This window comes from Xiphophorus couchianus, chromosome 11, assembly GCF_001444195.1.
Source record: "Xiphophorus couchianus chromosome 11, X_couchianus-1.0, whole genome shotgun sequence".
NCBI lineage: Eukaryota > Metazoa > Chordata > Actinopteri > Cyprinodontiformes > Poeciliidae > Xiphophorus > Xiphophorus couchianus.
Window position 1 is genome coordinate 20,653,946 of NC_040238.1, and position 25,617 is coordinate 20,679,562.

Here is a 25,617-nt window from a genome sequence, read left to right on the forward strand (position 1 = left end):
ATAACAAGTAGACTTTCAAACATTAAATATATAAAGAAGGAGATATTTGTTGAGCTGTGTTAATATGGTGACAGCTGTAAGGGCCAAAAAAGCAAATGTAGGTTTAGGACCCCTTGCTCAGGATGTGTATCCAGCATAGACATAATAAAAACTTTATTATGTCAATGCTGGATACACACACCGTACCTGGTTCCCATTTTCAAAGACTATATTCTCTTCAAAAACTACAATCCCACGATGCCTTGCGCGCTTGGCTGTATTTCTTGCCGACGTGGGAAGGGAGGGATTCAGACACAAACAAATGTCTCTGGTTCCTCTGTTTGGGGCTTCTCACGGGAGACCGTGACATGTCAGGTGGATTTGCGTGAGAACTCCGTCACGTTGGAAACATGTGGCTCAAACCTGAAGAAATTCTGCTGAAGAACGCCTTCAAACTGTGGGTCACCGAGAAGGATAACGAGTATTTCGTACTGCAAAGGCGACGCGGGTACGGAGACGGAGGCGGCGGGCTGACAGGTAACGTTAGCGGCTTGAGGCTTCATCTTCTCCTATGGTTAAGGGCAGCTGCTTTTACCGCACAGCTAATCACATGTCAACACTAGCTAGTTACGGTTTAACTAACCAGTGTTGCTGCTTAGCTAACGTGCGGTGCGCAGTTTGCAGGGCGGGGAGCTAGTACCTCCCAGGAAAACAGCGTCTTTGCAACAGGTAGGAGTCAAGTGTCCATGATGTGAGGCACCGAACAGCTGGAATTCACAGCTGGAGTTCATCTCTTCCTAGTCTGTTTAGTGTTTGTCACTCAGTTTAATCCACAAGAACGGCCAATTTTTATCATTTCCTCACTTTTATTTGTAGATTTGTTTCTACTTAAAAGTGAGTAAGTAGAAACAAATCTGTCTTGTCATTGAAGACACCGTCCATGTGTTGTTGTTTTTTCCCCCCTCCACGAACAAATGTACAATGACGATTAAAAGTCAGCAGGGTATTGAAGATGGGTTTTTTTTTAATTGCTGGAGTTAACAAAATACAACGTTGTTTCAAAAAAAAAAGAAAGAAAGAAAGAAAAGTGCTGCTCAGAAAAATATTGCATTTGGGTTGATGACGTCACAAGAGGCACAAGGATCGAGTTGATAAATAAGCTGGCATGGGCAAAAATGTTTGTGAATGAGTAACATTTGGAAGATTCTCACAGATTCAGAAGCATTTGTGCTGGATGAAGAAATGCAAAAATATGCAATTCTGATTTCTGCTTTGCGCTCCAATAATAGATTTGTACTGTTGAATGAGTCTCACTGTTTTTATATTTAATAAATGGATGTTATTATTGAACTCTGTACATTTGCACTTGTATAAATATACTGAACTTTGCGGCTGCTATGTCATCCATCCATTCGTTCGTCATCTGTACTCGCCTATCATTTCACTGAATGAGAGTCAGTTTGCACCCTGGACGGGTTATGAGTCCATCGTAGGGAAAGACAGAGATGCACAGGACAAACAATCTTGCACGCACTCATAAATGAGGACAATTTAGAGAGATCACTTAGCCAATCAGCCGTGTTTCTGGACTGTGGGAGGAAGCCAGAGGACCAACGCATGCACTAGGGGAACATGCAAACTTCCCCAGGCTTTGATACAAACCCAGTACCTTTTAGCTACTAGGTGACAGCACTACCGACTAGGCCACTGTGCACCCATGTGTTATTTCATGTGTTTTGTAATGATTTCTTTACCTTTTAAGTTGTGTTATTTCCTCTAAATGCTCCATACACCGACCCCCTCAGACTCCAAATGGAAAAAATATTGGAAAAAATGACAATCTGTTGTAGTAAATCTTCACTCTGAAGAGACAAAATAACCAACAAAATGCTAACAATCAAAAATAGGATAGCACTGGACGTTTAACAGAAGAATTTTTCTTTTTTTTTTTTTTTTTTAAATAAAATTTGTTTTTTTATAAAAACACCCTAGTTGGATATGATGAATTATATGTTCCTTTTCCGGTTGCTGAAAAGATAATTCATTATCTCAGATCAACATTTGCTTTAAGCGCAAAGCAAAAAGACAAAATTTTTTTAGTAATTTGTGCACCACATCATTATCACAAATACTGTCAAAGGTGAAGCAAACGGTGACAAGAAGTGTCTTTTAGATATGGTTATTCCAGCTTAACACTATAACTGAAGACCTTTAATAATAAAATCTGGCCATTTCAGTCTACCTTGGTTCTTCAATGTGTTTCATTAGGCCAAATTTTCCTGATAAACAGTGTACTCATAATAATAATAATAACAACAACCTTATGTCGAAAATAGAAATGCATTTGTAGGACTGATTTCATTATAAACATGCCAAATTCAACGCAGTCACAAGAACTCTAATATTCTGCCTCATCTGACGTCACCAGAGGCATGTGGATGTGGAAATTTGTTCTTCACAGCTTAAATTTCATCTTGGCAAACTGTTGATGTAGAACAAAATAGCAAAACAAACTGTTGACAGAATGTTCTGTAGGTGATAAAAGTTTAACAGATTTTGCACAAACGTCTTATGTGAATTGGCCACAGACTAGCAATTTGAAATAATAATTGGAAAAATGGATGCGTCACACTGAAGAGTTAGAATATTTGGATCACTTTTTCTAACCGGCTAAAATAATAATGATTAAAAAACAACTGAATTTGTTACTTCTCAGCAATGTCAACCCTGGACAGTAAATGCATCGGCAACTTTTTGATGCTCACTTGAGTTGCCACTCTCTAGATTTGGTCTCATCATTGCTTTTCTAAAAATATGTAGCAGGGAAAAGGAACCAACATTTTCTCAGGTTGGACCTGCAGCGACTTTGTTGTTTTAGTATAAATCGGCCATATTTAAGAAGTCGCCTCATAAACCTCAACAAAAATTATTGTTGTATTAACTTTATAAACAACTTTTGGAGTTTCTGCATGCTAAAACTTTTCTATTTTTTTATAGTAACAAAATATGCTAAACACAAGGCATGTTTATTTGCACAGCTCCATGCACACAACAGAGTTTTGAATGCGTTACAGTAAAAAAGAAATGCAGTTGAAAAATACGATAAAAGGAAAAATATTTAATCGTATCATAAAAACAAACAATAACATATCAATTTAAAACACAAATCTCTGAAGCATAGTAAAAATGAAACGATTGAAATAAACATTGACTTGTATGTGAAATCGTCATAACAATAACGTTTTCAGTTCTGGTTTAAAGGAGCCAACGGTTTCTGCACGTCTCGGCCTTTTAGGAAGTCAGGTCGAGAACTGAGGCTCGTAGAAACTAAAGCTTGTTTGGTTCTGCTCCTGAAAACACAGAGTGAACAGATCTCCCGTGACCTGAGGGATCAAGACGGTTCAGAGCTGACGTGCAGCTCTGGGACGCGTTTAGGCCTGAGACCGTTCAGTCTGCCAGATTAATACCCATCCTTTCACAAACATTGAGCCAGAGCTGTGTTTTAAGGGCTTGTGTGATATTCCTTGGTGTTGGCCAGGCCTAAGACTAACAGCTGCATGCTGGATGTTGTATTTTTTTAATTGACAATAGTGAATACATGATTATTATAATCAAGCCGGCAGAACAGAATAGCATCCATTTTGTTCTGTTTCTACAGGTTTCCCTTTATGTGGGAAAGTAACACAGTATGTAATTGTTAACATTTACTGCCAAGTCCATAGGTTTCCAGCATTTTTAAATGATTTTTTTAGATTTTCTTTTTCTCTTTCTAATTTCTGCATAAAACTTGAGGGTTATTTTGGTCCAAATCCTAGTTTTGTTTTATGGAAACACAGAATCAGTGGCTCTAAGGGTCTGTGGTCCTGTGCTGATGGTGAATATAAAGTTGTGTTTTACCACCATAGATGTTAACATACAGTTGTTTTCAAAAACGTACACCCCTGTTAAAATAGCACTTAATCATAAAAAAAAAAAAATTGTTCTACAAGTAAAGGGACAATTACCAAGTAAAATTGATAAGTAGAGAAGTAGCAAGTTATTTTCTACTAAAGGAAAAATGTAGGCCCAGAACTTTGTTGAACATGTCAATGTCTGAACTGCACACCATGTTTTGTGATGCAATTCCAGCAGGTATGTTTGACACAAAAGAACACTGTGATCACAGTTAAGCATGGTGATGGCATCATCATCATCTGGGGTTACTTCAGATGATCTGGATTAGAGTTTTTTTTGTTTATTTGTTTTTCAAAGGTGGATGAAATGACAATTATTTCCAAGTTCTTTTGAGTTCAGATCCAAAAATGTTGGGTGTCTGCTTCAAGCTGAAAATAAAGAGAGATTTAGTTTTTTAGGATGAAAGTGAGCCCAAGCATGCATCCCGATGCACATAAAAAGACTTCACAGGTGGACAAAAAGGTTTTAAAATGGCCTAATAAAAGGTTGAGCCTGAATCTGAGAGCTCTCCTGAACAGGGGTTTGGCAAACTGATGGGTTTGAAGAATTTTAGGTAGTTCACTTAAATATAAAGTGAAGCTGTGGGATCCTCTTAGAGTCCTACTAAAGAGTTTTCTATTTTTTCGTTCGCAGATATTTGTGTTTCAGTTGAATTTCACAGGATAGATCTCACATTATTTGTGGAAAAAGCTGTGAACTTATGCATCATGGTGTAATGTCTTACATTTGAACAGCAGTGCAGACGCTGTGGAGAGCCACTGTAGATGTAAACATACTGTGAGTGATCAAGAAAAGTGTTGTACCACAACACAAGTCAAAAGCTGTTGCTTGTTTTTATTTTTAGTAAATAAATAATAATAAATAGCTTGGCTTATCTAGATATTGAGGTTTTTAGACTAAGTTGTGCATTTTCATGTGTATATTATGGATCAAAACCCCCACAGGCAATCATGATTGGAGATTGCCACGTGCTTAAATACATACATATTTAATCCATATGTTTTAAGTTTAAATATATGTAGATAAACTATAAAACATAGGTTTTGGAGGATTATGACTATAAATCATCCAAATTCTTTTATATTTTTGTTTTTTGAAATAATAAATATGGATTGCTTTCAGTGTATATTTATTTAATGCCCGCGTTTGAAGCCCGTTGTCACAATAATCCCGCCTGCAAGGCCGACACATGCATTGTTAGATTCACGTTCTAAACACTTACCAGAGCATGAAGGTAAGTGGTAGATAATTACTAACATAAGTGTTTTCCAGGATTGGATCTAAAAATACCATACGTGGTTTAAATGAAGACAGCAGATGTGATATACTTAACAAAATGAGTCCTTTTTGCTTTGATTTTATTTAATTTTTTTAAAAACCAGAAACATATTTTTCAGTCTCGAGATAAGTACACGAATGGTGTGACTTGATTTGGAGGTGCCAAGTGCTTTACGACTTGGCAGCTCATTTTGAGCCCATATGGGGAGTCGACAGCAGGGAGGCCGGTCCAATACTGATGCAGCCCATTAGAAAACGGTTTCAGCGCAACACTGTTAATAATTCATGGAGGGCTCGACAGAGAGCGGGTGTAAAGGTAACAGATTTGACTAAATATAGAGCTGGGGGCATTATTAATATCCGCTGCCAGGCCATGTTTTTAAAGCTGTACTGGGATCCAAGTATTAAAAAAACCATCATAACGGACCTACTAACGTTGATGGGTGCTGCACTGTTTAAATTATTCATCATCAATCATCTTGTGTAATTGCACAAGTTGACACAGTTTTAGGTGGTCATACAGTTTAGACTTTTTATTAAATTCTTGTCATAGTTGTCGTAGATTATTCTGATAATTTTCTGCTTTTTTTGGCAGCAGATTGAGAGTGGCACACTGGTTTTGTGTCTGCCGTGTCTTACAGGCCTGCTTGTGGGAACTCTGGACACTGTGTTGGACTCGACATCCAAAGTTGCTCCTTACCGCATATTGCACCACACACCAGACTCACAGGTCTACTGGTCCATAGCATGTGGTATGTTGCTGGCTTTTTAACCTGAATCAAGCATTTTGAGGATCTTGTCCACAGATTATTATACAAAAGACTGTGACGTTGTGGTGCTATTCAGCAAATTTCACAAAATATTATTAAATTTGAAAAAAATACTGTTAATTTATCAGCTAAGTTCATACAGATTTAAAAAGGTGATCAGTTGGAGTGGGCAATGTTTTGTTTTTATTTGCTTTCTTTCACTGTTCTTGGGGTCAGGGGTCACCAAAGAAGAAATTGATCAGCACTGGGATTGGCTGCAGCAGAACATCATGAGGACACTCTCTGTGTTTGACTCCACCGAAGACATCACCAGCTTCGTACAGGGGAAGATTAGAGTAAGAGGCTGTTAAAAACCTGAGAATTACATGTTTTCACAAGCATTTACTACACTTGGTAAGAGATGTAATCCTAAAAACTCAGCCAAATAAAGGCTATTGTCAAGTATTTAAATGAAACATTCATCTTAATTTTTTTTTTTTTTTAAATTTTGCTTTTCAGTCACAGTTTGTCATGTCTTTTGTGGGATTGTATGTGATAAACACACTCACTATGGTGTATAACTGAGAAATAGAAGGGAAGTGATACATGGCTCCAAAAATTTTAGATATATATGGTATTTATGGGAATAAGAATCTGAAAAGTGTGGTGCGCAGAGGAATACTTAGAGCCATATTTCACTTCAGTTACAACTACCAGTTTGGATTTTTTCCCAGTAAGTCGTAAATGTAGACCAGCTTTGCACATCTAGAAACAAAACATTTTGTCCGTTTTTCTTTTATTTAATTATGTGCTGGGTTTTGGACTTTCACATTCAATCCCAATAGGATGCATAGATTTTTATGGATGTAATGTGACAACATCTAAAGGTTCCATTGGTATTAATACTTCTGTAAGGCATCAATATTGTTTTTTTTCCAGGGCCTTATTGCTGAAGAAGGGAAGACCTCTCTGGTGCTGGAGGACGATCCAGAGAAATTCAGAGAAGCCCTTTTGAGGTTTGAGAAGTGGTTCGAGCTGCCGTCCCAGGAAAAGCTGGTCACATATTACTCATGCAGCTACTGGAAAGGCAAAGTCCCCTGCCAGGGCTGGCTCTACCTCAGCACAAACTTTCTGTGCTTCTACTCGTACCTTCTGGGAGCCGAGGGTAAGCGATGCCTGCGCTGTTACGTGTGCTTCATTTTGTCGAGAAGATGTTGTTTTAATGTCACTAAAAGTGCTGTAGCTGCTATCAGCTGCCACCTGGGGCTTTTATGGCTTTAAGGGAAAATAGTTGTTGGCTGTTTCCAAAATTGTGAAAGGGCTATTACAGCTGACTCACAGTGTAGAATTGAAAAGGGTAATGAGTAATGCTGAATTGTGGGTCACAGAGAAAAGTTTTAAAACATTTTTGTTATTTTTTTTAAAAAAGGGAAAAAAAAGCTATAAGTAGTTGTTTTGGGGAAACGTGAAGCAAATAATAAAATTTTAAGTTGCTTTTTAAACATAGAAATTTGAAGACATTTCTGAAGTTGGAAAAAAAGCATTTTCTGTCACTTAGTAAAACAGACCTAACAAATGACTGATGATGTGTTGTATTACACTAGATTTAAATTTCTCTCAGTAACTATCACACTGATTGCTTTTTTAAAATAAAGACTATAAATAATTCCCAACAAACTGGGGTTTTTTATTTCTTAGTTTTGATGACATCCTGCTTGCAGCTTATTAAAAACACCATATTTAACATTAGAATATGATATCGGACGAATAAAAACATTTCAATACAGAAATGTGGGCTTAATGAAAATGAAAAGATTACTTTACATGTAAATCTTCCAGTTGTGTGAATAATGGCTTGCATCACAAGCCTGAACACAGTTGAAAAAGTAAAGTTGTAAAAATGTTGACGCATTGCCTCCAAGATAATTGCTTTTAAATGGGTTTGTTGTGCTGACTCTGCAGTGAAACTGATCATCTCCTGGGACGAGATCTGGAGGCTGGAGAAAACATCGAATGTTATCCTGACTGAGAGCATCCATGTTTTGGCTCATGGGGAGGATCATTATTTCTCCATGCTGCTGCATCTAACTGAGACGTTTGTCATCATGGAACAGCTCGCCAACTACTCCATCAAGCGTCTGTTTGATAAAGAGGCTTTCCAGGGAGAGCCAGCTCTCTCCGACCCACTTCAGATTACCAAGAGGTACTGGTCTGTTTACAGCTACTCTGGAAAATGAAACCTGGGGAAAGAATAGGCTATTTTTTTTTATTGTGATGTTTTTCTTATGGTGTGGTTTCTGTTACTCGTTTTCCCACAGAGGCCTTGAAGCTCATGCAAAAAGTGAGCAATTCCGGGCCTTTTTCAGGCTTCCCAAAGAGGAAAACTTATTAGAAGTGCACGAGAGCTTCCTGTGGGTGCCATTCAGTCATTTTAATACGCTTGGCAAAATCTGCCTGTCCGAGAACTACCTTTGTTTTGCCAGTCAGGACGGAAGCCAATGTCACATCATCATTCCAATGCGAGAGGTAAAGCGGTATTGCTAAATCAGTAATGACCCAGCACTAAATCCCGTACCCTGGCTGACCGGTCGGCCCATATTGCCGTGTTGCAGGTCATTAATGTCGAGAAGCCCGATTCCGGCAGCCGGGCTTTGACGGTATGCGTGCGCGGCAAGAGAGCGTTGCGTTTCTCCGAGGTGCGGGACTACCAGCGACTTGCCAACACGATCCGCAGCAGATGTGGGATCAGTGCCAGCCCGCAGCACTTGGCTTCATCAGAGGTAAAAAGATTGCATGTTTTACTTGGGCTATTTTCATCTTGAAGTTTGTATCGCATTTTGACAGCAGACTGATGTACGGCGTGTCTTTACCGCTAAGGCCATACGAGGCGAATGCCAGTCCCTCATAAATCACTTTGAGGACAATCCGGAGGATGTGACTCTCATGGTGGGACAGAAAGACACCAGCAAGGCTGTGAACACCGAGGCCCTCATGACTGTTTTCCACCCTCAAGACGTTGAAAACCTCGATCCCAAAATGGTAAGCAGAAAAAAATACAAGTATAGCATTAACGGAATATTTTCTGTATTTAGCCGGTTTTTTTTGTGTGTTTTTTTTAAACGACGGAGAGTTTGAAGCCCGTCCGTCATTTTGACAGAAGTTTACATTTTTTTACATTTTCTGACCAATGTTTTTCATTGGATGTCTCAGTTTGGCTCGGATGAGAAAATCTTTGACATTAATTACACAGTCTGTAAACGGAAATAAGCCCAAAAGCAAAACCCTGCTATGGAACATTTAGATAAATATTAGTGGGTGTATCTGTTTAAATTTGAACTTGTATATCTAATTTTCACTCACTTTGACAAAATCACAGTAAATTCAAAGTTGTGAATTCAGCTTTTAGGTCTAAAATTAATCAAAGTTGTATGTTGCATAATAGGAAGAAAGAACACGTCAAATTCTTCACAGTCATCTATTCTCATAATGAGTGTTTTTGAGACTGGAGGTTTGAAAAATGAAGACTGATAAATTACGTGAATGAGAAGATTTACTGTGTTTTTCAGCTGAAAGAGAAGATGAAGGAGCAGTCTTGGAACATCCATTTCTCTGAATACGGACGTGGGACCAGTATGTTTTTCACCAAGAAGACACGAGACTTGATTGTCCGAGGCGTTCCCGAGTCTCTGAGGGGAGAGCTGTGGATGCTGTTTTCAGGTTTATATCTGTACATCAAATATCACTCCTGCATCCTGCAGGCAAACACTTTAAGTAGATTACATCTAAACCGTTTGAAAACACAGCCATGTTTGTGTTTGGGCTCACTGTGGGTTTGCAGGAGCTGTAAACGACATGGCCACTCACCCCGGCTACTACACTGAGCTGGTGGAGCAGTCTCTGGGCACCAGCACTTTGGCCACAGACGAGATCGAAAGAGACCTGCACCGCTCTCTCCCAGAACACCCGGCGTTTCAGAGCGACACGGGAATCTCAGCTCTGCGCAGAGTCCTCACTGCATACGCCTACAGAAACCCAAAAATCGGATACTGCCAGGTACTGGGGTTGCCTCCAACGATGCATTTTAATGTCTGAGGCGGATAAGTTGATCTTGTAATTTGTGGTGGGAATGAAGTTGATGAGACGGAAACATGCATGCGGTGCCAGGAGGGCAAACTTCAGTCTCCAGTTTGTAGAGACCAAGCAGTGGCGTATATCTTTTCATTAAAAATGATGTAAACCCACAGCTAGTTTATAAAGTTTTACAAAAACTTCATGCTTCAGTTTTAGAAAAAAAATCTTTTATAAAATAATGGCTGGGGAGAAAAAAGATTTCTGTTGCTTTTTGATCAGAATTGATCAATACATCCAATACGTTGATCAGGATTCAGTTTCAAATCTGTTTATTTATTCTTTAAGTTACAGATTTTAGTTGATTCTGTTTTCTCTCAGAGAACTATAAGATAAAAATATATAATATTTAAAACATCATGTGGAAGTTTTCTTTTGACTACATACCAAATTAAAGCAAAATTAACCAAACAAACAGAAAAGCTGAATGTTCATAAATAACTATGCATATCTGAAGCGCGTTTAACTGATTGATAACAAAATGTCTGGATATCTCTGTGAAATAAACCTTTGTTTTTGTCTCCTTTTAATATAAAATTGAGTGTTGAAAGGGACAGCATTTTGTATTATCCAGACACATAGTCCTGTTTTATAGTACACTCAAGTAAATATGTTTCATTCAGTTGTTATAAAAATGCTGTATATTTCAAACATGACTTTAAAGAAATTTGACTTTGCACCTTAATGCCTTGAAATTGGGCCTCTGTCTCTTTAAGAAGCTTCTTCTCTTTCTGACTTGAGCACGTCACCACAACGTTTTTCCATTAGGTTTTTTGGTAGCGTTTGATACTTTGTATGATATTTTGACTCCAGGTTTGATTTTGAGGGAATAACATTGTAACATGATATAGTTGACTTTTGCATAATACTACCCTCTTTTAAGTTATAGAAATTTAACAAACCTGTTGTCCCTGGTCTCTATTCCACCTATGTTACACAATCATAGTACTACAAACATCTTGTTGTCATGGAAACATTGCACACAGGTGGCTGATTCTGTGGAAAATGGAGATCAGATTCCTGAGTTGCTGCCAAGTCTTATTCTGCTGGTGATGCAGGTCAAAGGTCATTTTCTCTGACAGTGCTGAAACAGTGTGTTCCTCGCCCCGTGTAGGCCATGAACATTCTCACCTCTGTCCTGCTGCTGTACGCCAAGGAAGAGGAGGCGTTCTGGCTGCTGGTGGCTGTCTGTGAGAGGATGCTGCCGGACTATTTCAACCGACGAATTATTGGTGAAACTGCCAGCAGTGGATTTTGAAACTTTAATTTGCCGACTCTTATTGGTTCGCAGTCAAGACGTGCGACCGTTTTTTCCCTTTTCAGGCGCTCTGGTGGACCAGGCGGTGTTCGAGGACCTGATCAGAGAAAACCTCCCGCAGCTGGTGGAGCACATGACGGATCTGAGTTTCTTCTCGTCCGTGTCCCTGTCGTGGTTCCTCACGCTCTTCATCAGCGTCCTGCCCATCGAGAGCGCCGTCAACGTGGTCGACTGTTTCTTCTACGACGGCATAAAAGCCATCCTGCAGCTCGGCCTCGCCGTGCTGGATTACAACATGGAGGCCCTCATCGCCTGCAACGACGACGCAGAAGCGGTCACCATCCTCAACAGGTCCGAATGCATCCAAAAGCAAGGAAGATGACCGCATTTCAAGTGTAAATGCTCTAAACTATTTGTGATGGTTCTCCTTCAGGTTCTTCGATAGCGTGACTAACAAAGACAGTCCGTTGCCCCCAACGGTGCAGCAGGCTTCAGTGGGCAACAACGACAAAGCATCTCACGTCAGTGTGGATATCAGCGAGCTGATCCGAGAAGCCTATGAGGTATTTTATTTTAAAAAATGTCCCCGTTTCACTTTTAATCGGCAATGTCTGGTTTTTGCTTGATAAGTCCGACTTCTCCTTTGACAGAAATACGGACATTTGCGATCAGAGGAAGTTGAGAGTTCACGGAAGAGAAACAAGCTGTATGTGATCCAGACGCTGGAGGACACAACCAAGCAAAACGTGGTGAGTGAGCTCACAGTGGTGAATGTAATTAGATTTTTATTATTAAGCCTGACGCAAAAAGCAATTAATCGCATCATAAATTGAAACGAGCTCAATTTCCATTCTGATAATTGATATTTTTTACTAAGATATCATAATCCATTTTAGTTATGGTTTTGGTTGTAAGTGTGTTGTTTTTCAGTTTTATTTATTGTTTTTGATGTTTTATTTTGGATATTTAAAAGATCTTCCAGTGTTTTCTTTGTGTGTTTTTTTACAAATTAAAGTTTATTGGTCTCTCAAAGGGCAAATTTTCATTACTATGACATTATCAATATATTACTTGGAAACGGTATCAAAATATTACTAGGATAATTTATTGTCCTGTAAAATGTATCATGACAGGCCTATTTACCATGGCATTAATGATTAATTCATATTCGTTTCAGATCCGGGTTGTGTCCCAAGATGTCCGATTTACGACCTCGCAGCTTGACGAGCTTTACAATTTGTTCAAAGTGAGTCCATAACGTTACGCAGCACACTCTTTCCTTTAAAAAAACAACAACAACACATAAAATAGTGATCAGATCACGCTTCTTTTCAGAGGCAGCATTTCCTCAGCTGCTACTGGACGATGAAGAGTCCAGCTCTGCTCCACCATGACCCCAGCCTGGCGTATCTGGAGCAGTACCAGCTGGGATTCCAGCAGTTCAGCGAGCTCTTCTCCCTGCTGGAGCCCTGGGCCTTCTGCGCCTCCAAGAGCACGCTCTCCCTCTGGATCTTCCGCCTCATCGACGAGAACCAGGACGGCCTCATCAACTTTAAGGAGTTCTGCTACGCTCTCGGTACGTTTGCTGGGTTTCTCCGGTCATCCAGCGCGTCGTTTCTCCTCGCTACTGCTTGTACTATAAAGGATTTTATTTCCACAGATACCTTATACGGAGTATCTTTCACAAATAAGCTGAAGTTTCTCTTCAAGCTCCACCTGCCGCCAGGTTAGTGATGAACGACTTGACAGAAGTGGCCAATATTACAATTTGTCATATTTTGAACCTTTGAAGCAAACAACGCAAACACCCCACAAACCTTTACACATTTTATGTTTCAATCAATTAATCTATTTATTATTCTGATGATTAATTGCATTTTTTAAAAAATGGCACAGATGTTTAATTTTTACCACTTTTTTTATACAGTATTGGAAATACATTAAAATATACAAATAATTCAATTTATTTTTTAAATAAGAAAATAACACAAAATAATGCGCATTTGCTTTTTGTTGGAATATCACATAAAAGTTCAATAAAATCCGTTGAAGATTCAAGCAGCATGAATTTTTTCATAGCTGTATTTCTTTATTTACTGTGGTAACTGTTTCTTTAGCAGTTGAGACATTTTAATCTCAAGTCTGTAAAGTTATATCCCTGCAGTTTACAGACTGTTTTGTTTTGTGTTGTTTATTTTTGGTTTCCTATATTGCCACAGATGATTTTCCAACACGTTCATGTTACACCAGTCTTGAAGAACAAGTAAAAGCCGAAGTCAGACAGTTCTAATCCAGCTGTGGGTTTTCTACACGGCTGTAAAACACACGGCTTGTCATTTCAAAAGTCAGGATTTTTAGAGCGAGTGGTGCTCAGCCTCGGGCGAGACGCTGTCCTTGAATGTGTCGCTCTTATTTCCGTGATGTGTCACCGCCTTCTCGGAGGCTGGGGGTAAGAATAGCCCAAGCTGAATGAAGGAACTTGCCATGGCAAATATGGGTGTAAGGAGCCGTAAGGGCTTTTCTGCCGTGGGATGGTTCCTCTAAAAACAGGAGCGGCGCAGCGAAAGAGCTGCTCGGATCGCAACTGACAGCTTAGCAGCAGATGAGCCCTGAGTCACCATTGGTGCTCTGCCAGGCCAATAAACATCAAGCTGCACAGCGTGTGTCTCATGGAGAGGGCCGAGCGTTGCAGCACCAAGGACAGGTCACACCAGGGTGCTGCCAGTTACCTTATTTTGTTGGGATTCAGCCTAAATCAGCCACTGGAAGCTCTCTTTGTCATCCGCTTCCTCTTCCCAAGCAAAAGGTGCTGCTCCAGACACTTAATTGATCCAGGAAATTGAATCATGTGCTCTTTGAGCGGAGAATCTTTCAGCCCTAGTAAAAGGTGCAGCAGCTGGGTCCACTTATCAGTCACAAAGGGCAGCGAACGCTCAGTTACATCATCTTTGTTTTTTTGTTTGCAGCAGGGGGAATTTAATTTTTCATTCCTTTAAACGTCAAAGCGCAGCAGGAGTTATCAGTTTCCCTGCATTCCCATCCACAAAGTGTCGGATAGAAAAAGAAAAAAGTGGAGCACATTGGATTACACGGACAAAATTATGTAAATTGAATTGAGATTGACACAGGAGAAGGTCTCTGTGTCAGATTAAAGTGCGGACCTCAGGCGGTGCTGCTAATGCTGCACCAAGCCGTCAGGCAGATGAAATGATATTTGCTTGACTTGTCGGGATAATTGTTTAATCAATGCATGAAAGCAACATGCATGCTTTCACCCACATGTGGTCATGAGTGGGACTTTTAGTTCAGAGGTATTGAGATACAGATTCTTTCAAAAAATATTCAACCTTTTTTTGACCCCAATGTCAGTTTTTTTTTGTAGACAAAATGATGTGAAGAAGTTTTTCCCCACCTTTTGTGATTTTTTTGTTGTATGTTTGGCTCACATGCAAATGTTTCAGAGAAAAAAATCTAAACTTACAAATAAGTTGGTATGCCACACTTTTCAGTTTTTTACCCCCTACCTGGTGTCCTTAACAAACCCTGCTAACATTTCTGAAGTACTGTAAACAAAACTTTATATATTTTTTTTGTGCCTTTCAAGATGAAATTCACAAAGTCCATCAAGAAGCGGAATAAAACATACACCTAAGCAGACTGGACGTTTTACAAACTTTTACATTTTTTAAAGAATAATTTCATGCAATGAAAAAAAAAGAAAACTCAGCCCTTTTGTCAAATATAAGTTGATTTAAAATGCAGTAATCTTTTTTTTTTGTGCTATAGTAGATTTTTTTTTTCTAACATCTTTCTGCAACACATCAAATACGGTGAAATTTGCTAATAAATTTAAAACAATTTTTAAATAAATACAAATAATTCAATCATAGACTGTTTACCTATTTTCTAAGGGTCAGCATGTTTTAAACTTTTCTTATATTTTTACAAAACTAAATTGGATTCTGTCTTAATTTCTGTTTTCTGCCGTCTTCTGCCTGTGTGGATTCTGTGCTGCCTCTCTGTCCTTTCTGCTTTCAGTGCTCTCACAGACTCTCTCTTTAGCTTTCACAGGTAGTCCTTTGCACATAAAGGAACAAAGAGTCCAGCAATTTCTTCCAACAATTGAAGACTCCTCTCACTTGACCAGACTCGCTGGTTAGCCTCTACTCTTTTTCTTCTCCCTGAAAACTAAAATTTCTCCCCTTTTTTCTAACTCTCATACTTCAGTCTTGTCTGAAGGTTTTCCTCTGTACAGTTTTAACATGTCACCCATTTCTTTTTCAGCCTTTGATCTTCCCGAAGACGGTGTCATAAGAAAAAGTCCTGAAAGAGGTAGGGTTAGTTCTATATTTGCAGCTCTATTCTCAGGTTTCTTATGCAGACTGGAAAAGTCTGGGTTTTTATTTTCAAACAGTTGATGGAGAAAGAATGCTTCCTAACTCTGTTCCCTATTTCATAGTCTGAAAGTTGTGCTTCCATCCTTCCTTTTCTGTGTCCTTCCTTTATTTTCTTTCCTTTCTCCTTTTTTATATCTGAAGTAAAGTCTTTCTTTGATACATGTATCATTCCTCACGTCTTCCTTCCTACCGCTCATCTCTATGGACTTCCTTTTTTTTTCTTGTGTCCTTTCCTCCTTCTTTCCTCTATCCTTCCTTGCTTTCTCTTTCTGACTTCCTTCTTTCATTGTCATTATCTTTTCCTTATTTTATTCCTCCTTTTCTTTCTTCCACACTTGTGTATTTTTTTCTGCCTTGCGTCTCTTATTGTTTTTCCTCATGATTCATTTTTCTCTTTTCTTCTGCATGTCTTTTTACATCCTTTATTCTTTCTTTCATCCATTGTCTTCTTTCCTGCCTTCATTCCTTGTCTCCTCTGTCCCTTCCTTCTGTCGTTTACTTATAACTTTTCTTCTTTCCTTCTTGTCTCCTCCTTCCTGGCATCTTTCCTTTAATCTGCTTTCTTCCTTGTGCCTAATTTTCCTTGTTTCTTTTCTCCTTGGTGCTCTTTCCTTTCTTTAATTTCTTCCATATTCCCTTTCTTTGTTCCCTCCCTCCCTTTCTTCCTTCTGTCATTTTTTTCCATATGTGTGACACAAGTGATGCGTCGCCTTTACCTTACTGGTGTCCTTCCATACTCCTTTGTTGCTATTTCTTTATTTCCTTCCTTCTTTCCACATATCCTAATTTTCTTCCATGTGTTCTTCCTTCCTTGCTTTCTTTACCTTATTATTTTTCCTTCCTTTTTACCTTAGTGTAGCTTTTTTCCTTAGAGTTTCTGGTTTTGCAGGTACCACACTGAAAACCTCAGCAAGGTAGAAATACCTGCCATAAGTTTCTAGTGATCTGTTGCCTTTTATAACGACTCTGTAGGGCTGATTGCTCTTTATAAGTCTGGAAAAACAGGATATCTTTGACATTTTTCATGTCAAAGATATCCTGAAGACCGTTTGTGTTTTCATCTGATCCTCTTCTGCCTGTCAAACCAACAGGCAGGGGAAAGGTTGACCTTCAGGCCTACCTGAAACAATGGCAAAATGAAATACTTAAAAAGGAGGAAACAATCAAGGATCTACCAAGAATTAATCAGGTAATTCATCTAATCGTCTCTTTATTTACTTTAAGGAATTAGTCACCCCTATAGAATGATATCATCTTCATTTCCCACTTCAGGCTCAGTTCATCCAGTTCTCCAAAACCCTCTATAACATCTTCCACGGCCACCCGGAGGAGGAGTCCTTGTACCGGGCCGTAGCCCACGTGACCAGCCTCCTCCTGAGGATGGAGGAGGTTGGCCGGAGGCTGCAGGAGCCAAGCAGCCCGCCCGCCGAGGCCGCGCAGCCTGCCAGCACCGCCGCTTCTGTGGAGGCGTCTTCGACCCAAGAGGCTTCCTTGAAGGAGACCTCGGACGCCTCCAGCTCTCACAGCAGCCAGGAGGGGGCGGCGGAGCAGCTGGATCCAGATTGGTCGTTTTCCTTTGAGCAGGTGCTGGCCTCGCTGCTCAACGAGCCGGTCATCGTCGGCTTCTTTGAGCGGCACGTTCACATTCAGACGAAACTGGGACAAGCCAGGGTTGCGCAGCTCAAACTGAAGGCCAATAAGTAAAAAAGAAAAAAAAAAAAAAAAAAAAAGGGCGCATAAGGGAATCATTACTGTGTTTCTGACTCACGCTACAGGTTTCATTTCCTGTCTCCGGCCAGATTGGAATGTGGATTTTGACGCTAATGTGGGTTTAAAATTCTGCGTACGTTTCGCTGATTATCCAGAACGACGGGATCCGAAAGACACTACAAGAGCTTCACTGACCAACTCACCCGGTGTGTTTTTAATTTGAACCTAATCTCCTTATGCATTTCACCCCTATTCTCTCATGTAGCTGCACTTTCACAAGTCAGATTTGAGAAACTGAGTCAAACGTGATAAATACCTGACAAGTCTATAAAATCAATAGACTAGGAATCAGTTTCTGAATGTTTAAATGTATATCAGATTAGTATGCACTACTTAGAATGAAACAACAGTGTCTGATAGTTTGTCCTTTGACTTGTTAGATTTGCTCAGAACTTCAGCTTAATGTAAGAAACACCAGCTTAGTTAATAGAGGAGTAGAGCAGTAGTGGGTAGAGGACACATTGTGCTGCTGTTCCTGGAAGCCATAAACTGATCAGAGTTTATCTGACTGGAAATGACACATTTTGAGAGCAAAAAAAAAAAAAACTTGAGTGAAAAACATTTGCAATAACCAGGGCTGGATTTAGGATTATGGGGCAAGATTTTCTTTCCACATGCACGTTACAATAAATAGCTAGATATACATCAACTCCAGCTTTTATTTTATTTTTTTTTAATCTTTGTAACTATCTTCTATAAAAAGTTCCTCATAAGTATATTAAAAAATGTCTTTATCCACACAAAAATGTGCTGAAATGTTAAGATGCCTGTATGTGGACATAGAACTACACCAAAAAAACACAAAAAAAACAAGAACATATTTGTTTTAGACACATTTGGAGGTTTATAACAATAAATTAGAATATTACTTTATCTGTAAGTTCAAAAACTAAAAACTCCGACGTAGATTTATTAAACACAAAGCAATCAAGCAATATTTCTGTTCATGTAGATGAGTATTGTACACGGCTAATAAAAACCCCAAACTTTGCTTCACCTTATAGAAAATGTAATGAAAGAAATTTTGGTACAGAGGTTTATTGCCGTGGTCATGTTGTGATATATAGAGCCAACCAAAGAAGCTGCCTGTTCAGAGTACTACTTCTACACATAATGGTGGAAAGTTGAGTGGAAAGAAAAAATATTGTGGAAGAAGATGCAAAGATTGTAGAGCCAAGTCCATTAGACAGTTTGGGGGAAATTTAAAAGCTGTGTGCTAGGAGATTAAAAAGCCAACACAAACAGACGGATTAAAATGAGTTGGATTATTTAATCCACTCTTCCACCAGAAACATCAGAATGGTATATCAATTCTGTAATTCATGCAAAAGGAGCTCCAGTATGTAAACCAAAGTATTGTGTAAACCTGATTTTCTTTTATTTTCTTTTTCTTTTTTTCTGAGAAACAGGATTTGGGATTTTGTATTAGCTGTGAGCCATAATTCACAATAGATGAGATTTAAAATCATTTGGATAATCTTTACAGAAACCCCCCCAACTCTTTAGTGATATTGAAAAATTTCCATTTATTATATGCAAAATATCAAATCAAATTTAGACAGCAAAGCCGTGGGGCCCCCAGACTACTGCCCTGGTAAAGCCCTCGCTAAAGACTGGCCCTGGCAATAACATGCTGCAGAGGGCGCTGTTATGCCACACAACCCAGTCAGCTGTTTTGCTTCTTCAGCAGCAATCATGGTGAACATATCCTACACTGAACGACGTAACTCAGGCTCGTGTTCGACAGGCTTCGCTAGATCAACACATTTTTCATTAGTAGGTCAAATATTTGCCTGAAAACCAGGCGATGTCCAGATTAACCTGCTGTGCGCTGTCTGCAGACCTCATTGCAGGGGTGTCAAACTCCGGTCCTCAAGGGCCAGTGTCCCGCAACTTTTTTGAGGACTGGAGTTTGACACCTGTGACTCAATGTAACTTTCTCTCCGTCCGTCTTGGTTTCCTGTAACCGTCGACCCAATGAGCTCCAGGACTGTTGAACCTTTTGAAAGATATTTTTGCTTCATCGAATCTCAGGGTGACATTTGCGTAGACACATAAAGGGTTAAAAAGGTGATATTTTTCAACCTGAGACATAAAACAGTATATCTACAGAATTATATATTAACGTGTGTCGTCTGCAGCATTTACATATACAGCATGTTGTAGCATAGTTACAGGATTTGCAAGGCGTCTGCTTTCGCTGCTTGCTACAGGAAGCCAGATTTTTCAGTGTTTCTGCCTGTTTGTTTTTTTTGTGTGTGTGTGTGTGTGTCCTGTTTTTCGTCTTCATATTGCTTCTGTCTCAGTGGACAATTTGCACAGTTGTTAAAGATTTACAAGCTGTAGATGTGTTTGTATCTCGGTGGCAGGGGTCAGTGCAGCTTCAGCTGCAGCTTGTCGTCTCTTGGGGCCAAATCAACAGATTTATATGACGCTTTAGAGTCTCAGCTTTTCTCCGGAGTAAATAGTTTTTTGTCTGTTTTTATGTGCCTCTTAAATGAAGCTGAAATGTTGTGCTGGCTGCTTTTAATAATTATTTTGTCGTTGTTGACTGACCAGGACTGAAGGACCAACCCTTTTTGTGTTGTTGTATTAATTTTACTTTTACTGTTGAAGTTTACAAACTCATCTTAAACTCACCATTACTCTTTGGAGTAAAAAAGTAATAAATATGCCACTGTTTAGATGTGAAACGTGTAAGGAAATAGCAAAATACATTATTGATGTTGGATATGTTATCCCTTCCTAATTTAAAATCTAATAATAAATTATGGACCTCTCAAAAAGTCCTGAGTATCAGCAGGAGAGTTTAGTATCTGTTTATTATGACTGATGGGGAGGAAAAGGAAAAGCTACATTTGAGCATGATTTTACTTTATTTACCGTTTGCCTGCAGTCATGTTTTGCTTTTGACATCTTTGAATGCCACAATTATTATGAAATGCAAACAGGAACTAATTCTGGAGCAGGATGTGCATGAATTGAGTTTGAGCATGCGTTGGTCCGTTGCTTTCTCTTTATTCTTAAATCACAAGTACTTTGATTTCAAGAATCTATTTATTTGTCTTTGCAAATCTAAAGTATTCACATTAAGCATTCCTTTATGCAAAATATTTTTCAAACACCCATAAAAGTGTCCATCCTCTTTGCAGAGGAGGGGAAAGTCGATGCACGGCTCTGAAAACCTCTCGAGTGCTTATTTTGCGATACATGTGATGCTTGGATGTTTGTTTGATTTATATGGATTAGTTTGATTGGTGCCTAAATGTATGAGAATAAAGAGCAGTGATTTAATGAGTTGTCTTTTGTCTTAATAAATAAGATCTCTGTTGAAGAACATATAGACTCACTGAGAATAGATCTTAAGTTTTCACACACATTTGTCCAGAATCGAGTTTTCAGGATTCTCGGCCCATTAGGGCCATTTTAAACGGAAATATTTGTTGCTGTTGTTTTTTAAAGAAATGTATGGCAGGTATTTCTATAATGGGAAGATTTAAATGTGGAACCTCCAAAAACCTCTAACTGCAAGGAAGAAAAAAAGCTTTGTTTTGAGATTTGGCTGAATTTCATGCTTCTTATTGATCTTAACTTATGCACAGTTAAAAGGTAGAAAAATCAAATCTATAATGAAAGTGTCACAACTTCACTGTATCAAACAATTAAACGACAGGATTCATTCCAAGAACATTTTTGCTTCATGTTCTTCACAGCAGCATCAATGACACTTTCGAGTCACATGACTTGGACTCGAGTCATTAAAATCAAGACTTGAGACTTGACTTGAAGAAATGCTCTAAGACTCGGACTTGACTTTTCACACCATTGACTTGGGACTTGACTTGAAGCTCTTTACTTGAAAAGACTTGATATTTTACGCAAGTCAAAAGTTTAAAACGCATATTATTTAAAGTTTAAAACATATTTTTTATAAAGTGGCACCATTAATTCATTTCATTCATTCCGCATTAACAGGCTCTGTTTTTTTCACACTCCGTATGTATGTGTGCGTAAGCTGCAGCACAACCAATCAAATTAACAGGATTTAAAAGTGACGGGGAAAAAACGAGACGAAAAAACGCTGAAAGCGGATATGCTCCTGTGAGTAGTTTACTTTGGGTACATTAATCATGAAATATCCAACTAAAAACGGAGTGAAACCTGCAAAGACCAGGATCTCAGATGGAGAGACAAGAACTTCCAACTGTTCGGCATTTGAAGTTGCACAAAGAGGTAAGCGGTACTTTTCTTTTACTACGAGACAACTGACTAGCTAACGTGCTAACTAGTGTTAGCAACTCTGGGTTGCGTTGGTGAAACCGCTTATCTTTCACTTGTGTGCCATGTTTAGTCATAGCATACTGTATAAATCCGGTGATTCAAACGTATCCACATTATTTATGTGTGGTAATCTGCTTTCTGATCCGGACCAGAACTCAGGGAAGAGAGTTTCTCTCTGTCCCATCATAACGATGAAGAGGTTTTGTGCGAAATTCTGTTCCCCGTGTCGGGAGCGCGCATTGCAAATGGCGGACCTGACCATTTTCACGGCCCTTCTGATCGATTTCTCGGTAAAATCAACTCAATTAATCATGTCAAGCGTGTAACATTTAGTTTAATCGGCAGCTGTTGTTTACAAAATTGTAAAAATATTTAAATAAACAGGGTCTTTTTACGCTGTTTTGTGTTGTTTTAAACGCCAAGAGAATCGGTCTTTTTCCAACTTTTGTCACTTCCGCCTGACAGAAATAAAAGTCAGTCACCAGACAGTTTTCCAACATGTAGTGTGTATTTATAATTTCTCATTGCTGATATTAGAGGATGTTTGCTGGCTGATGGCAGGGCACAAGAATTAAGACTTCCTGAAAAGATGAGAGTGTAGACTTTCTGGTAAATCCTGTTCTAATGTAAAGTATGACAGATTACTGGATTAAGGAAATTTCTAGTATACTACATGCTATCACACATAACAATTTTTGAGAATTTGGAAACAGTTGCTTTTTATTTCCCAAAGTTATGCGGGGAGGAGAGGAGAGAATGGATATTTCAGCTGCCTGAAATAATCTGTTCCCCCGTCCATAAAATGGAAACAAATTAATTTACCTGCAAGTCTTTACCTGTGTTTATTCCTTTCATCATCAACAATAAATCATGTAAGTTTGAAAACATTTGCTCTTTAATTGACAAAGTTATGAGAGGGGAACCATATATTTTAGCTGCCTGAAATAATCTGTTCCCCATCTATAACATGGGAAAAAATTAACTTACCAACAAGTCTTTAATTCTGTTTATTCCTCTCATCAACAACAACAAATCCTGTGGATTTAATGATATCTTTAATCTTAATTTAATGTTAGATCTAAAATCGGGCATATTCAACGTTGTCTTGGCCGGATTATCACAGCCTGTGGGGTTTTTCCCTGACTGGGAGAGAGAACGCAGCCTGTTGAATGTGACAGGTAGCCAATCAGAAAGCGCGGTGGCGTAAGAACGGAGGGGAATCCCAAACAACTGACATCGTGCAGTAACTGTTTATTACTAAAGGTCATTATTATATATGTTTATTATACGTGGTTATGTTTATTCAGTTAAAAATGTTAACTACGAAAAAACATAACTCACCTCCAAATCATAGTGCAGCAAACAGAGCGGCTGCTCCCGCCGTCTTTTATCAAACGCCTTTTCTTTTTGTTTCGTCTGTTATCAAAATGAGACCACAAACTATCACTACTGTTTCTACATCGTCATCCGTGTTTGGTTATTCTAAATTCATGTATGGTATGTTGGGGGTTTTACTGGATTTTCTTCTGGAATTGGGATGTTCGTGAGTGGAATCGGTTCGGGTGTGGTGTGTTGCTCCTGCCGTGTGAACCGATCGAACCTGTTGTACTTTTATCGGCTCTGTGGTCACAGAGGTTTGGAAAATCGGCCGACAATCCTTAAATCGTGCCGTGTGAGCCAAATTTAAGACTCAAATTATCTACTCCTCTCATCTCGTCTCCGCCACTGCTGGTCGCTATGGTAACGTTTACATATCCCTTCAAAATAAAATACAGAGGCAACAAAGCTTGAGCTTGTTTTTCTGCAACGAGACGGTCCCTATTGGGAATAATGGGAGACAATGACACCCGAAGTGTTGCTTACTAGCTGGTCACCATATCTTGCATAGCGGGCTTGGAATGAGGGAATCACCTACTGGGATAAATCCATTCTAGTGTCTCTTCTCTGGGCCTTTTCCCCTTCGCAAAGAAACTTTCCAACGACATTTGATTTGTTTATTACTAATTTTGTTGCTTGTGGGCTCAAAGTTGTCGCGTAGGACGCAACCTCCAGACTCAAATAATACATGAAATGGAAATATTTAATTATTTCTTGCGTGGCCGGTACCAATTGGTCCACGGACCGGTACCGATCCGCTGCGGGGGTTTGGGGACTGCTGCTGTAAATAACAATGTTTTGGGACAGTCTCACTTAATTCACATCCATGACAGAATTTGAAGTAGAAAATCTCTGCTGACCAAAAATTACAAAGATATGTTTCACATGTAAAAGACAAAACAACTTGATGACTCCCAAAACATCTGGGTAAAAGTATTTAGTAAACTGATTAAGCACAATTGAAATCTTCTGAATAGTTGTACACCATTATATTTAACATATGTATAGAACATCAGAAGAAAATATATGCATGTTATTGGTAGCAAACCTTTTGTTGAGCTGGTACCCAGTGGTTGAGATGTGGTGTACACAGATGACCTCAACATGTCAGAATCTCTGAATGGCTTAAAAAATAATTAGGGTGATTATTTGCAGAAAACAAATTGTGAAAAAAGTCGCATTTTGCACATCTTCCCTCTTGCACTTTTGTTAATTTTAACCTTTAAAGCGGCATACAGTGTGATGCAAAAATATTGTTTCAGTTCACGGATCAATTTCATTCTGTCATTTCCTTCTTGTGTTTTCCCCTTTAGCCTTCTTAACTTTTGTTTCCTGATCACATTCTTCCCTCTACTCTTCCAGTAGAGTGGAAAATAACACGCTACAATGATGTAATGAAACAAGAATAGAAAGAATAGTATGAAAACCATGAGGAAGATGGAGAAAAATATAAGGTATCAGTCAGAAGAAAACACAACAAATAAACAAAACAAGTGTCATAAAGAAAACTAAAAATATTTCCTCCATTAATGCTCCATGAAATAATAAATGTCTCAAGCTATGTTTGAAATATAGTGGTAGCTTGAATTTGTTACTGTTCTAATTACAGTTTATCTGAACTGTTTTGGTGAATTTCTTGAATCATTTTCAACAATTACAAAGCAGAACATTTCCCAACAATTCATACCAACAATAAAAACAGAATGGAAAAGCCAGTTTCTTTCTTAAACATGAACATATCAGTGCCTCAAAATGACAAGTCCTTATTTCCTGTTGTTAACTATGGATGAAGCTTTGATGACAAGAATTGCAAATTGTGATTATGGGAGATCAGTGGCAAGAGACTGGGCAAGATTCACGTTTATGATTTTACTGTAACTTGTGATTCATAAAACAGAGCACAAAGGAAAAAAAAAACTAAAGTATCAATAGGAACACAAGACAATCTCCTTAAGGAAACATGAAGAGATTACAGTGCAGTCTTTCTTTACTTTCCACCTCCTTCAGCATCTGTTTGTGGGTCGCAGACCATTCTCTGATGATGCTGGACTGATGGAAACAGGCTGATGTCCTCATCTTCTTCTGCCTCTTCCTCTGTTTTCCCTCCTAACTCCTCTGTCACAGCTCATTCCTCTTCTCTCTGCCTGTTGACTCCGTCCAAATCCTTGTTCTTCCATTGTCATAAATGTACCATGGTGTTATTTGGCTGTTGATTGTTCATGAGATGTACAATCAATCTATTTCAGAAAACTGGTTGATATAATGCTCCACACATTTACCTACATTGGAGAAACTTAGGACTCACCTGGGAGAAATGTAACATTTTAGGGCAGATTTTTAAAAAAAAAAGTGTAATGGAAATTAATTAAAAATATGAATGACATTATGACAACTTGTTCAGGCATTTTGCATGTTAAGACTTGTCTGATGAACAGATGCTTAAATG

The 25,617-nt window shown here is 38.8% G+C and overlaps 1 protein-coding gene across 3 annotated transcripts; it reads left to right on the forward strand.

Moving 5' to 3' along the window:
- Positions 1 to 257: 257 nt before the first annotated feature.
- tbc1d8b (TBC1 domain family member 8B) lies at positions 258 to 20,807 on the forward strand. Of its 3 annotated transcripts, XM_028031122.1 has the most exons (21): positions 258 to 516; positions 5,853 to 5,963; positions 6,198 to 6,316; positions 6,900 to 7,125; positions 7,923 to 8,163; positions 8,279 to 8,486; positions 8,573 to 8,740; positions 8,838 to 8,999; positions 9,527 to 9,677; positions 9,799 to 10,013; positions 11,203 to 11,320; positions 11,412 to 11,697; positions 11,780 to 11,909; positions 11,997 to 12,095; positions 12,524 to 12,592; positions 12,682 to 12,922; positions 13,007 to 13,072; positions 15,409 to 15,501; positions 15,631 to 15,678; positions 16,835 to 16,932; positions 17,016 to 20,807. In XM_028031122.1, the coding sequence occupies exons 1-21, from the start codon at positions 390 to 392 to the stop codon at positions 17,445 to 17,447; spliced, it is 3,408 nt and encodes a 1,135-aa protein (XP_027886923.1). In that variant the 5' UTR covers positions 258 to 389; the 3' UTR covers positions 17,448 to 20,807. The 3 variants fall into 3 exon arrangements, with proteins under 3 accessions (XP_027886923.1, XP_027886924.1, XP_027886925.1); XM_028031123.1 differs by lacking the exon at positions 15,409 to 15,501; XM_028031124.1 differs by lacking the exons at positions 13,007 to 13,072; positions 15,409 to 15,501; positions 15,631 to 15,678; positions 16,835 to 16,932; positions 17,016 to 20,807 and having other exon boundaries at positions 12,665 to 12,877.
- The last annotated feature ends 4,810 nt before the right edge of the window (positions 20,808 to 25,617 follow it).

What these genes read in the sequence shown, in the direction of transcription:
- tbc1d8b (XM_028031122.1), top strand. Translation starts at nt 390, where the DNA reads ATGTGGCTCAAACCTGAAGAAATTCTGCTGAAGAACGCCTTCAAACTG. An exon ending in CTACTGGTCCATAGCATGTG is followed by an intron (nt 5,964 to 6,197) that starts GTATGTTGCTGG and finishes TCTTGGGGTCAG; the next exon opens with GGGTCACCAAAGAAGAAATT. An exon ending in ACACAACCAAGCAAAACGTG is followed by an intron (nt 12,096 to 12,523) that starts GTGAGTGAGCTC and finishes TATTCGTTTCAG; the next exon opens with ATCCGGGTTGTGTCCCAAGA.